Source organism: Falco rusticolus, chromosome 20 (assembly GCF_015220075.1).
Source record: "Falco rusticolus isolate bFalRus1 chromosome 20, bFalRus1.pri, whole genome shotgun sequence".
Taxonomy (NCBI): Eukaryota; Metazoa; Chordata; class Aves; order Falconiformes; family Falconidae; genus Falco; species Falco rusticolus.
The window spans coordinates 6,144,798-6,158,201 of NC_051206.1; the positions used below are offsets into that span (position 1 = coordinate 6,144,798).

The 13,404-nt window shown below is 46.5% G+C and overlaps 1 protein-coding gene across 2 annotated transcripts; it reads left to right on the forward strand.

The window, feature by feature from the left end:
* Nucleotides 1-52: 52 nt before the first annotated feature.
* On the forward strand, nt 53-13,261 carry IKBKB (inhibitor of nuclear factor kappa B kinase subunit beta). Of its 2 annotated transcripts, XM_037371545.1 has the most exons (21): nt 53-217; nt 301-395; nt 1,024-1,141; nt 1,881-1,950; nt 4,740-4,828; nt 5,290-5,379; nt 5,739-5,863; nt 6,201-6,308; nt 6,608-6,737; nt 7,187-7,381; nt 7,631-7,745; nt 8,092-8,215; nt 8,471-8,622; nt 8,737-8,798; nt 9,795-9,904; nt 10,163-10,212; nt 10,774-10,873; nt 11,037-11,184; nt 11,391-11,518; nt 12,130-12,220; nt 12,644-13,261. In XM_037371545.1, the coding sequence occupies exons 1-21, from the start codon at nt 113-115 to the stop codon at nt 12,710-12,712; spliced, it is 2,274 nt and encodes a 757-aa protein (XP_037227442.1). In that variant the 5' UTR covers nt 53-112; the 3' UTR covers nt 12,713-13,261. The 2 variants fall into 2 exon arrangements, with proteins under 2 accessions (XP_037227442.1, XP_037227443.1); XM_037371546.1 differs by lacking the exons at nt 53-217; nt 301-395 and adding an exon at nt 498-595.
* The last annotated feature ends 143 nt before the right edge of the window (nt 13,262-13,404 follow it).

Sequence of the window (13,404 nt, forward strand, 5' to 3'; positions counted from 1 at the left end):
CGAGACCCGGGCCGCGCGGCTCCTTTAAGGGCGGGCAGGCGCCCGCGCCGGAGCCGGAAGCGTCGGCGGGCGCGGCCCAGGCCCGGTCGAGCCGGAGCGCCGCGGCCCCGCCATGAGCCGGCCGCCGGCCCTGCAGGCGCAGACCTGCGGCCCCTGGGAGATGAAGGAGCGCCTGGGCACCGGCGGCTTCGGCAACGTCATTCGCTGGCACAACAAGGTAGGCAGCGGCCACCCCCCCCCGGCCCGGCGCGGCCCGGCCCGGCGCGCCCGCGCTCAGCCGCTCCTGTGCTGCGTCCGCAGGAGACCGGCGAGCAGGTGGCCATCAAGCAGTGCCGGCAGGAGCTGAGTCCGCGCAACCGCGACCGCTGGGCGCTGGAGATACAGATCATGAAGAGGTGAGGCGGGGCCGGCCCTGGGCCTGGCGCTGCCGCCCGGGGGCGACCCTGCAGCGCGGGTCCTGCGGCTGCGCTGCGGCCGGGGCGGGAGAGGCCGCCGGGCGCCGGCCCGCTGCGGGGGAAGGTGCGTGGGAGCGACCGCTGGAGGAAACGGCGCCTTGCGTTTCGTCGGAGCCTCGAGTCTTCGGCTTTCTTCTTCGGTGCTTCTTCCGTTGCCCTCGGTGTCACCGCAGCTGTGCTCCGTGGCTGTGCTTTCACGGAGCCGAACGTCCGCGCTGGCTCGTCCTGCGGGGCGCCGGTCGCGGCGTGGGCCCCTCCGGCCGTGCCGTGCTCTGCCGGGCGCCTGCGCGCAGCCCCCGCCCGCGCAGCTCTGGGGCGCGTAGCGGATGCACCGGCTGCGCGTGGAGTGCAAGGGGCTGGGCTGGGTCTGCGTCACGGGGAGATGGATGAATTGTAAACCTCTAGAATTCATAATTCAGCTTCTGAAAGGCTTACTGGCCTTGTAGGACTTTACACCGTTTCATGCGCTCGCGGTCATCGTGGAACTGTTGCAGAACAGTCATCTTTCAAATGTTACCCTGATTCCATTCCGCTCATCACGTGTATTTGCCTCATTTCTACGCCTCAGGCTGAACCATCCCAATGTGGTGGCTGCCCGTGATGTCCCTGAAGGGATGCAGAAGCTTGCACCAAATGACTTGCCTTTGCTGGCCATGGAGTACTGCCAAGGCGGAGATCTCCGTAAGGTGAGGTCCTTAGGATCCTGATCAAGGGCTGGACCAGCTTCTCAGCTGATCCTAGGGCATCTGTTGAAGCTGCCTTGTAAAACCTCTGTTTCCACATCCTGATGCTTCCTGATTCTTGTCATGGCACCGACAGGTTTTGGTTGGCTGGTTCTTGATATTATCGTTCAGCTTTTCAAGGCTTAAATGTTTTCTGAAACTTTTTATATTTGTTTGACTGCTAGTGATACTGTGAGGAGTTTGCATGTAGAGCATGAGGGCATGTGTGAGGGTTGTGCAACAGGCTGTGAGTATGGCCAAGGCCGTTGAAGGGCAGGATATGTCTGTGGGCTGAAAGTGATTAACTCCTATGTGTCACAGGAAAAAAAAAAAACCCCACATGTTAATTCTAATCTGACTGTTTTTCTAAACTTTGCTTTAATCTGTCCGTAGAGCTTAGAGATGAGATTTGAGCTGATATTGCTAGGCACAGGGGAAATGGCTGTTAAGGTTGGAGTGAACAGAAGGAAGAGAATGGGGATAACACTGACTTCTTTCACCCACTCTTTTCTCCTCCCATGTGGTTAGACCAAGGCCCAAAGCTGTGATTGCTACCAGAGGTTACAATCCCTTAGAGTTTTGTGCCTCTAGAGAATTTCTTTGCTGTTACTGAAACTTCTTGCATCCATGGGAGTTTGTGGGACTATGAGCCTCACTCAGGATATAGGAGGGAAAGAGTTTGTTTGGTGTTGTTTTCTTGCAGTACCTGAATCAGCTGGAGAACTGCTGTGGCTTGCGGGAAGAAGCTATTCTCATCTTGTTGTCTGATATTGGTAAGTGATAGTAGTACCTTCAGTTGTTTGAACCATGGAAGCCCTTTCAGTGCCTGGTCCACTCTTAAAGGTATGCAGCAGTGACCTTAACAACTCAGTCTTAAGACCGACCTTTGAAGAGTATGCTTCTTTCCTGTCTTGCTCTGACAGCCCTCCCTGTGGGAGAGCCAACCTTTGATTTTTGTTCTTGAAAACGTGGAGACTGATTTTCTCGCCCAGCAAAAGTGCCACTCGGGATTTCCTGGAAGGTTCTGGGTAGCTGAACACTTGCCAAGTGACTCTGGTTTATGTTGCACATCAGTCTCCACTCTCAGCTTAACAGCTGATGATCAGTGGGTTTCCGTTAGTATGTGAGCAAGCACTGTGTGGAATTTTAGAGGGGTCTGGTGCAAAGGTTGCAAAGTGCTGTCTAGAGACTTCTGAGGTGGAGTTTTTTTTGGTCAGGCAGTGTTGTGATCTCACCGAGTTGCAGCTGAGGCAAAACTGGACAGGTGCTAAGGCTTTAGAGAAAAGATACTTAAGAAGTGCATTTGGGGCAGATGTATGCTTAGAAAGTGCGCTTGTGGCAAGAGAGTAAGTGTGCATTTGTCACTGCTTTTACTGCAGCGGTGGCTGTTAGGCATCATCTCCTGTCCTTTGTGTTCCCAGGGCACTTGTGTTCTGCTGCCTTATCCTTGTATTCCTTAGTGGCCAGCAAAGGATACCGAGTGCTGACTAGAGACAGCAGCAGATCATGTTTAGGGTGAAGTTTGTGTTCATATGCTTGTGTGTGTATGGGAAGAGGGACAGACTCAAATTTTCAACTGTATGATCTCAACTGTAGCTGATAAGAAATATTTTTGACTATTGATGTAACTTGTTCTCCTGATCAAGTGCATACCTAGTTGGTCTTTCTAGGGTAAGGAGAAAGACAGTTATATTGTTGATAGCTTCTGAAAGTCAAGCTGGATCATTTTGCACTCAACAAGAGAACTCTGCCTGGGAATGCAATGGTGTCAGAAGGGGTGTGAAGTCTGAGAAAGCAGAAAAGTGAGTCCCTTTGTTTCAGGCCTGGCTGAAAAGCGCATACTGGAAATACTGCCAAATTTTGTTTTTCCTAGCGCTGTGATCTGTCTTTTTATTCACAGGAGGGCAGATATATTAAGGCATTATCTTGAGCAAGTGTGAGAAAATGGGCGGCATTTGTTCTGCCTTTGTGTATTCGTAAGATGAGATTTTTGTCTTTCTAGTATAGATGGAATTCATCAGTGTGCCAGTTTTGGGGTCTCATTGGTTCTGAGCAGAGAAAGTATGTTGCACAGAAATTTCCTATGAAGAATTTTGCAGGTGAAATGTGGGGAAGAACACCTTGTGGACAGGTCAGAACAAAGTGGTTGGCAGAACAGCTTTTGGATTCTACGTTAAGACTGTTGAAGAAACAGCTAGGTAAAGAAAAGCTGAGTACAGCCACTCGGATCACCCAGCCAGGTTGTTAGCACTGAGTTATTCTATAGGCAATTGGGAGATATTTTTGAATTGGTAGCCTTTGTCCTATGGGAGATTTCAACTTCCCAGACATCAACTGGGGATATATCATATTGCTGTGACAGGTTGATCTTGGAAATTCTTGATATTTGTGGGAGATAGCTTCTTGTCACAAGTACTCAGCCAACTAGGAAAGATGCCCTCCTGGACTTGCTATTTGTGAATAGACTTGTGGGCGATGTGGTGATAGGTGGCTGTCTTGGCCACAGTGATCATGCAGTGGCTGAATTTAAAATTATCAGTGTAATGAGAAAAAAGGACAGCAGAGTTGCTACCCTGGACTTCAAGAGAGCAAACTAAACTATTAGGGTGCTGTTTATCAGAGTACACTGGGAATCAGCTTTTGAGAGCTTAGGAGTCCATGAGTGCTGATCAGTTTTGAAGAACCACCTTTTAGAAGTATAGGAGCAGGCAACTGGAATGTGTTGTAAGTCAAGCAAGTGGGGCCGAAGGACCAGCTTGGTTGAACAGGGAACTCTTTGTGGAGCTCAAGAGGAAAAAATTTGTATGATCTCTGGAAGCAATGTCAGGCTTCACAGGAAGACTACAGAGTTGTGGTTCATATATGCAGTGAGAAGACATGAAAGGCCAAAGCTCAGTTAGAGCTGAAATTGTGTTGTGTCAGACAACCAGAAAGGCTTTTTAAAGTTGTTAGTAGCATGAGGAGGTCTAAAGAAAACATTGGACTGATACTTGTTGAAGCTGATCACCTGACTAACAGGGATGAAGGAAAAACAGAGGCATTCAATGCTTTTTCTGACTCAGTGTTTAATAATACTGATAGACCTTGGGCTGCCTGGTCACCTGAGTTGGAGGACTATGAGCGTGGGAACAGCGATTTTCCATTTGGGGACACTGAAACTGCCAGGGACCCAGCTGTACCAGCTGAATGTTCACAGGTCTGTGGGGCCTGATGGGATTCACCTCAGAGTACTGAAGGAGCTAGTGGATGTTCTGTCAGGACCCCTTTTGGTCATCTGCCAAAGGTCTTAAGAGTCTGGGGAGGTCCCTGCTGACTGGAAATTAGGCAATGTTATTCCAGTTTACAAGAAGGGCATGAGGGAAGACCCAGGGAGGAAACTGTGTTTCCGTCCAGAGGTGTTTGATGCCGACTTTTTCTCTTGCACTTGGTGTTACGTTGTATGTTTGATTGTACAAGATTTGACCCAAAAGCCATGCTTATACTAGGTAGAAATGAATCCTTACTGAGCTCATGCTAGGTGCTGTTAGCTACACTCTCACAAGTGGCTTTTTCTGTGTCTCAGCTTCTGCTCTCAGGTACCTTCATGAGAACAGGATCATCCACAGAGACTTGAAACCAGAGAACATTGTGCTGCAGCAAGGAGAGCAAAGGGTAAGCAGGAAGCAGGTGCCTGTCCCTACACAGACAAGTAGGTGTAAACTTCATTGGAATTACAGTGGTCCCTCTGCGAGAGCCCAGGGTAACAGCTAGCTCAGACCTGCATGTCAGATGATTGATATTCTGCACGCAGCTGAGGTGAAAGGTTGTATTGGACTTCTGGCAACACCTGACACTTTGACTTTCAACTCTTAAGGAAAGAACACAGCTGTGCGGATTGACGAGAGATCTGAATTAGCAGTAATGTTTCCAGCTCTGTGTGTGTCAAGCCAATGAAAACTTTACATGCTTTGCAGGTTTAGGAATCTGCAGGAGCCTCCCATTTCTGCTTCCATTTCTTTGTTGGTGCCTCTCCTGTGTACCTTTGAAGAACTGAACCTTTCCTTTCTCGGCTGTATGGTGTGGTTTTAACAGGAATTATCTCTAGTGTTCTTATTCTTTGTTGTGTTTTTCAGTTAATACACAAAATCATTGACCTTGGGTATGCCAAGGAGCTGGATCAAGGTAGCCTATGTACATCCTTTGTTGGGACTCTACAGTACTTGGTAAGGAAGGAATTAATCTAGAAGAGTAGCTATGGCTTTGGAGTGGGATAGATTTAACTGTTACCAGGTTTTGGGCTGGGATGTCCTGGTATGGGGTGTATTTGGGGTGCTGCAGATAGCAAAGGTGACTGTTCTTTTGCTTGCGCTGGGTTTTCACAATGTCTGCTAGCTATGTCTGTTATGAATAAGATGCAGGAGTGCCAATAACCTCTTCTGCTCACTCTAAGAGGATCTCAAAGCTTGCGAGCAGCAGTGTTCAGCACGATCTTTAATCTGTTGTACAAATGCTAATGAGCTCTTAAGGGATTGAGAGAGCTAAGAGATGGGTGGCTTTGTCTCGTGTGTGTAAACTGTTTCAGGCTCCAGAGCTGCTGGAACAGCAGAAGTACACAGTGACAGTGGATTACTGGAGCTTTGGCACACTGGCCTTTGAGTGCATTACAGGCTTCCGACCATTCCTACCCAACTGGCAGCCAGTGCAGTGGTGAGTGAGCTGGGGCCAGGTGATAAGAAGAGTGCATGCAATGGGACTGTTCTGTTTACAGGAGGTAGAAGAATGGTCTCTTGATTCTTATCGTAATATTCCTGTGTTCCTTGCCCTTATGGAGACTGACTCCCTTTGCAGGGGTTTGACCTACTGAGCAAGTTCAGCATTCTTGATACTTGCTCTTTGGGATTGGGAGTGATTCCTGCAGGGTGGTGGCAGAAACCAAAGTGGCATCTGTATGGCATCCATCAAGAGTAGCTTTAAGAGCCTACTAACATGCAGACTGGGAAAGACAGGTGATTGTTTCACCGTTGTACTTGCTTGCATTCATTAGGCATACAAAAGTGCAACAGAAGAGTGAGCTGGACATTGTCGTTTCAGAAGATTTATCTGGAGAAGTCAAGTTTTCTAGCAGTTTACCCTGCCCAAACAATCTAAACAGGTGAGGACTAGAAATCTGTTATGCCATGCTAGGATAAACTGTTTCTTCTGCAAAAGGGCCAGGTTTGTATTTTATGTCTTACACTCAATTTATTTGCAGATTAACATAGTATGACACACACAATGCTTGTGTCCCGTCAGGCTTGTGTAGTTGTGAGTCTCTGTTTCTGCCTTCTAAACACTACATTTGTGATCGGGGTGGGAAGCTGTTTGTCAGTCTTCCTGCAGAGACCAAGCCATACGGTGACTGCGAATGCACTTTTTACTTCCTCTGATCCCCTTCTTGTTTTGGTCCTTCAGTGTTTTGGCTGGGAGGCTGGAGAAATGGTTGCAGCTCATGTTAATGTGGCACCCACGGCAGAGAGGGACAGATCCCACATATGGACCCAATGGGTGTTTCAAAGCTTTGGATGACATTTTGAACTTGAAGGTGAGCGATGGGTCTGTATTACCCTGGAAAGCTTTCCGGAGAGCAGTTGCGTGTAGCCCATGAGAGAAGAGGCTTGAGTCATAGACCTAGGAGGAGCAGCAGCACCGAATCTCATTTTGCTGTCTCCTGACAGTGACAGGTGCTTTCTTCTTGCTTATTTGAGGACAGATACTCCTTGGGAGTAGCAAATAGCTTCTGCGTGAGTTTGGTTCCATATTCTGGTAGAGAATTCTGTGACTGGAGTGGTTTAGTTGCCATGTGGCCTCTCTTCCAGTTGGTGGAGGACAAAGATTTTAGCATAATACTGTGAAATAAGCTGCAGAGTGACTTCCTGAGCCCTGCAGGTGCTTTGAACAGTTTATTGGCGGCCAGTATCAGTCCTGGGATCTCTGCTCAAACATAACCGGTGTATTTTCAGCCCTTCTTATGTCACGCTACTCTTCTTGTAGTTGCTCCACGTTTTGAACATGGTTACGGGAACTGTATATACCTATCCTGTGACAGAGGAGGAGACTCTGCAAACTGTGAAGGCCAGGATCCACTCAGACACGGGAATCCCAGAACAGGACCAGGAACTACTGCAGGAAGCTGGACTGGCATTGTTTTCTGAGAAGCTGGCTACTAAGCGTATAGTTGATAGCAAGGTGAGCCTGAATACTCCCTTCCTTGCCGTTGAGTGAATCTGCAGGTACTGCTCTCGCTTTGGGAGCATGGCACTCCCTGCTGTTCTGGTAGGCTTTTGTCTAAACCACACAGACTGAACAGCCCTTGCAGAACAGGCACCCTGTTGCCTTTGGTGTTCAGTCTTTGGCTAAGGAGGAGCATTCTCTTTATGGTGTTATTGAGGCTTGCTTTTTCTGAGAGAGCCTAGCTGGGTCTTTCATTCTCTGCAGGTGAACGATACTGCAGCTGCAGACACAGACCTCCTCTTCCTCTTTGATAACCAGAAAGTTGCCTATGAGCCTCAGGTTGCCTTGCGCCCTCATCCGGAAAGCGTTGACTGCATCCGTAAGGATTTTCTCTAGCATGAATGTGAAAGGTTGTCCGTGTTGAGAGGGCTGCCTGTGTTCCGTGGTTTGTATTGTGTGCAAAGAGTAGAGAGAGCTTTTGCACGTTGGGACGAAAGCAGTAAAATGGACCAGCATAGCATTCATTCAGTTAGTCAGAGTAACTGAGGAAGGGAAGGGTCTGATTTTGACGTACTGGGGAAGCTGCATAGGGGTTAGTTGACTATAGGCTTTGCAAGAGGTAACACACTCCTCAAAGGAGTGATGTTTTGGTCTGTTTTGTCATATGATAACACTACTTTTAGACTTCATGCTGATACATACATTTCCCTCCCCTCTGTTTCCAGTTCAGGATCCAAAGAAGAATCTCCACTTTTTCCAGTTGCGGAAAGTGTGGGGTCAGATCTGGCACACAATCCGGATGCTGAAAGAGGACTGTAACCGGCTTCAGCAGGGGCAGCGAGCAGCCATGTACGGTGGCAGTTTCTCTAGAGTACATATCCCTGCCTTTGCTCTGTGGTGAAAGGCAAAGGACAGGAATGGAACCTTGTTGGAACAGGGAAGCTCATGAGTGGAGCTCGTGATAATGAGAAGCTGAGAGTTCTGCCCTCTGACACAACTGCTTTTGTGCTCACTGCTACTCTCTGAAGTATCTGCTTTTGATGTAAGTGGAAGTCTTCATTTTTAGTTTGGGAGGGTAATAGGACCTTCTTCTTGTCCATGCAGGATGAATCTGTTGCGTTACAATAGTACCCTCTCTAAGATGAAGAATTCTATGGCCTCGCTTTCCCAGCAGCTGAAAGCAAAGCTGGACTTCTTTAAAACAAGCATTCAGATTGATCTGGAGAAGTATAAAGAGCAGATTGAATTTGGAATTAGTAAGTATAGCATCTGGAAGACAGAGCTCTTTTTATACCTGTTGTCCCCACAAAGTATCTACCTATTTCTGTATGAACCTGAGAAAAGCAATCGCCCTTCTTTCCTTCCTGTAGCTTCTGAGAAGCTGCTGTTTGCCTGGAAGGAGATGGAGCAAGCTGTGGAACTTTGTGGGCGGGTATGTTTCTAAATCTAACTGCTTATCCTGAAGATAAGAGGCTTTTTTTTCCCCCTTTCCTCTTGCCCTCCCACCCCTTTTATTGTCCTCCCTTAAACAGAAACTCCTTGTGTCTGGGCTGATTCCAGATGTCACATTGCCTTCATTTTGGTGGCACCATTTTTGTCCATTGTCAACTTCCTGAAGCTCACTGTTTGTAAGACTTAGGGGAAAAGGGGAGATTTTGGCGAATGTGAGGAGATTTTGCAGTGGTGGCACTTGGATGTCCTGCTAACCCAGTCCTGGAGCCAGCATAGCAGAAAAGATGTTATGGAGCATAGGTTAAACTGAATGGGAAAGCGAATGATTAGATGATTGAACACAAGAATTTTAAGCATCAGTCTTAAATTTTGAAAAGCAACAATTTCCCTCTTTTGGTGCATGTTCCACGGCTGTTCCCCGTGAAACATTCAGCCTCTTGACACAAGACAATGTAACCAGGCACCATCACTCCCGGATGAGGAGCAAAAGCCAACTAGTTGATATCTTATTCTTTGCCAGCACTTAGTCCTCCTCTGCTGGGGGGAGGCAGAGGGCAGAATGTCTGTCTAACAAGCAGCAGCTTCTCCATGCAAATGAATTCAAGTGAAAAGCACAATTTGGGGTGCCAGAGTGGATGTGGTGTGCCGGGGGAAAGGCGGAATAGCTGAGGAAAAGGAAGCATCATGGCCTGGGAACTAGCAGCACATTTACTACAAAGTGATCCTTCAGTGGCTCTTTGTTGCAAGGCTGAATTTTTTATCAGAAAATTCTTGGAAGTTGTTTGATCCCAAAGCACCAAGCTAACGTCCCTGAATGGAAATTACTCATTCTCATTTGGTTTTGTCCGAGTCTGCTGTTTGCATCTTGCCAATGCGAGTGTTTAGAAATGTGAATGAGAAGGGAAGAGCCAGTATGAGTGGTAGTGTCTCTCAGTTATGAGAGTATCCCATTGCTTTTGTTCTGCCCTGCTTTTAGGAGGATGATGTGGATCAGCTAGTGAAGAGGATGATGGCCCTGCAGACAGACATTGTGGACCTGCAGAGAAGCCCACTAGGTCGTAAACAAGGAGGAACACTGGAGGATTTGTGAGTTGAACTACCTTAAACTTCAGATGCAGGTGTATTGCTAGCTAAGCTTATTCACCACAGGACAAGGAAAGTGCTTCAGCCCAAAATTATGGGGGTTTGGGAGGACTTTGACACTAAAAGACAGTTTATGACTCCATACCTGTCATTGGTCAGAAATGGCAGACTGGTGTATATAAAAGATTGGAGTTCTCGAACTACTTGTTCATGGTTTACTTTCTAGAGAAGTCTTTTTGTGTTCTGTGCCTTTTCTTCCAGAGAAGAGCAAGCCAGAGAGCTGTACCGGAGATTGAGAGAGAAGCCAAGAGGTAAAAGACATTTTAGCTCAAGGTCAGCTTGCTAGCTTGGTTTGTGTGAACAGTAACTTTGGAGGTGCAGTAATGAGCACTGAGAAAACTCTCTCTGCATTCTAGGCCTGCCCATATGCTAGCTGCACATGGACTTTACTGGATCGGCCTTTCTTTGGAGAAGGGGGTCAGGGAGTCAATTTTACATTAGGGCCAGCCTTGCTTTTTGTGGTGTCTTTGTGGTGCCTTTTGAGCTGTTCTTGAAACTCCTCTGAAGCTTTTCTCAGAGCAAATTGTTGCCACAAGCATATGCTGCTGCTTCTGTGTAGGAAGGACGAAAAACATAGCTGTTCCTTTGAGCAGCTATACATCCCCAAGGCATCAGACCCACCTTATCAACTGCTTTCCAGTTCTCATAATTTTGAAGGTGGTGGCTGAATTCCAATGCAGTTCATCCCACTCAAATGGCCTAAACTCGAGATGTTTCAGGACTGAAGCAGCAGTGGAAATAAGCCACTAAGAATCTTCTCATTTTGTCCTGTAAGCCTACCCTTCTGTGTAATACTCTGACTCTCCTTCCAGATCAGAGGACAAGCGGTGACAGCCAAGAAATAGTACGACTGCTCCTACAGGCAATCCAGACCTTTGAAAAAAAGGTCAGAGTCATTTATGCTCAACTCAGGTGAGCTTTGTAGAGTTACCTTTTATTGAGGGTTAAGCAAAAGCATCTAGAAGTTTAAAAACCAGTGCATATAGCTGATGAGATCTCATCTCAGAAATATTACTCTACTGCAGTTGTCCATGTGTGATCTGATTTCTTTTTTTTTTTTTTTTTGTATTAACAGTAAAACTGTAGTTTGCAAGCAGAAGGCACTGGAATTGTTCCCCCGAGTGGAGAAAGTGATGAATCTGATGAATGAAGATGAGGAAACGGTTGTTAGGCTTCAAGAGAAACGACAGAAAGAACTGTGGAACTTGCTGAAAATTGCTTGCGTAAGTAAAATAACAACTCCAGTTTAGCCTGAAAATACGGTTTGTAGCACAGGTTACTGAAATAATAGTAAATTTGGTATGTCCTATGGGTTTTTTCTCTGTTATTTTGAATTAGTATTAAAGCCAAGTTCCAAGCCGTCTCATACTTCTGGCTGCTGGAAATCAGTGGAAACAATTGCAATCTGAATCTTTTGTGTTTTCTTCAGAGTAAAGTACGTGGTCCTGTTACTGGCAGTCCAGAGAGCATGAACACATCACGTCTTGGTAGCCCTGGTCAGCTGCTGCTGCAGGTTCCTTCTGGAACATACAATTTATCAGAATCTGTCAGGAAAAGGTGAGACAAAGTCTGGAATTCTGTAGCTGCTAACTACAGAGCTGGGGCTCCTGCTTTGTGAAATAATGACACACAGGCTTTCCCACATTTTACGCTTTGTGTTCAGCTTCCATTGTCAGATGAACATCTTCCTTTATGAAAAACAGGGGATAATCCCCCTGCCTCAATAAGAAAGGGATTGCATTATCTGGAATGGTTGGGCTTGCTTGAGGGTACGCTGCCATGCAGAATTGTTGAAGCATTGTCATGTAAGGTGATAGTGGCTGAGCTGTATCATAAAGGAGAGAATGTCGTTAACCAAGCAAGCGTAATTCTGGCTTGCTTAAATGAACTGGGTCACCAGCTGGAATGACAGACCTTGATCTAGCAACAGTGATTCCACAGAGTAAGAACCCAAGTCTGACTTGAAACATGCTTCTTTTCCCCTGCCCCAGTGAATCTGGGGATGACACAGACTTCCCTAGTTGTGATATGAATTGCTAGCTTATGAGCTCACTGGTAAAGGTTAATATTCCTCAGTGCTGTGCAGCATACCTGCCAGAAGTATTTCCTAAAGGTAAAGGCAGCATCTCCTCAAACACAGAAAATTGTGTAATAATTCTCCCTTTCAGTGAGGAGCTACTGTTGGAATCACAGAAACTCTGTAACCAACTGGAAAATGTGATGCATGACACAATGAAGGATCAGGAGCAGAGCTTCATGGTAACTTATTTAATATTCTTCTATAAATGGGACTGGGGAAACTCATGGCTTCAAGCTCCTGCTTATGCAACTTTGCCACCAATAAGTAACATGGCTTACAGAAATCTTGCATATTCCTCCTTTGAGCAAGGAGAGTAGGTATTTTGGGGAACAGAAGGCACCCACTCCCCCAAATGAACCGCAGACTGACTCCTTGCTTGCCATGTACAGGAGCCATGTGTTGGGGACTTAAGTTGTGCTGAACAGTAAAAGGATGGGGAAAGGCGCTTGGCTGTTGTACAAAAATACTTCAAAACTGCATTCTTAAAAGTGGGTTGGTCTAGTGGTGGGTCATACACTGGTGGAATTGCTTCCCCTTTATTCTGGAGAGATCTGAACTGTAAGCTACGTCAGATTTTGTAGTTCTAACTCTTTATTCATTAGGCTCTAGACTGGAGCTGGCTGCAGCTTCAGGTAGAAGAAACAAACAGTCCGGAGCAAACCCAGATGTAAAATCACTTTGGTTGCCTCTGAAGATATGCTCCTTCAGGAAGCCAACTGTGAACAGCTGTTGCCTCTGAGAAGGGAAGTTCAAGTGCCTCCTTCTACTGTCACTTAACCTGCTTATGTGATACACGTGGCCTAGCTTTTAATATCCACCTCTCAGATGCTCTTTTTTTCACAAAGATACAGTAGGAAATGCCTGTTCTAACTACTTGGAAAAGGTTCTTTGTTGTGCCTTAAGACAGCAGATAACTCTTGATTCTCTGTCCCAATGTGTCTTCCCTTAGGCAGCACGTGGTTGTTTCACTGCCTTTCAGGCTTTCTAATGAACAATGCATGCAATCAGCTTGCACAGTCACTGAGAGATGTCAACTTCCTAATATACTTGAACTGTGAACTTAAACTTCTTAACTTTGCTGATTTGCACTTTTTCTCTGAAGTGTAATGGTTATACTTAACTAATAGTTGTTTCCTATATGGGAACAAAATTATCTAAAAGATGTAAACTTTTGGTTTGCTCTCTTTGATACATTCAATAACATTTTAATGAAAAAGCTGCTTTCGCTGTGCAGGTCTCTGAAACATGGGTGGTATAAAGATGTTACGGTAGAGGCCACAGAGAAGGAAATCATCACTATGCAAGTATAGTTTCACAAAGCATTTGCAGATGATCTGCTAACTGCTTGAAGTTGCACCAGGAG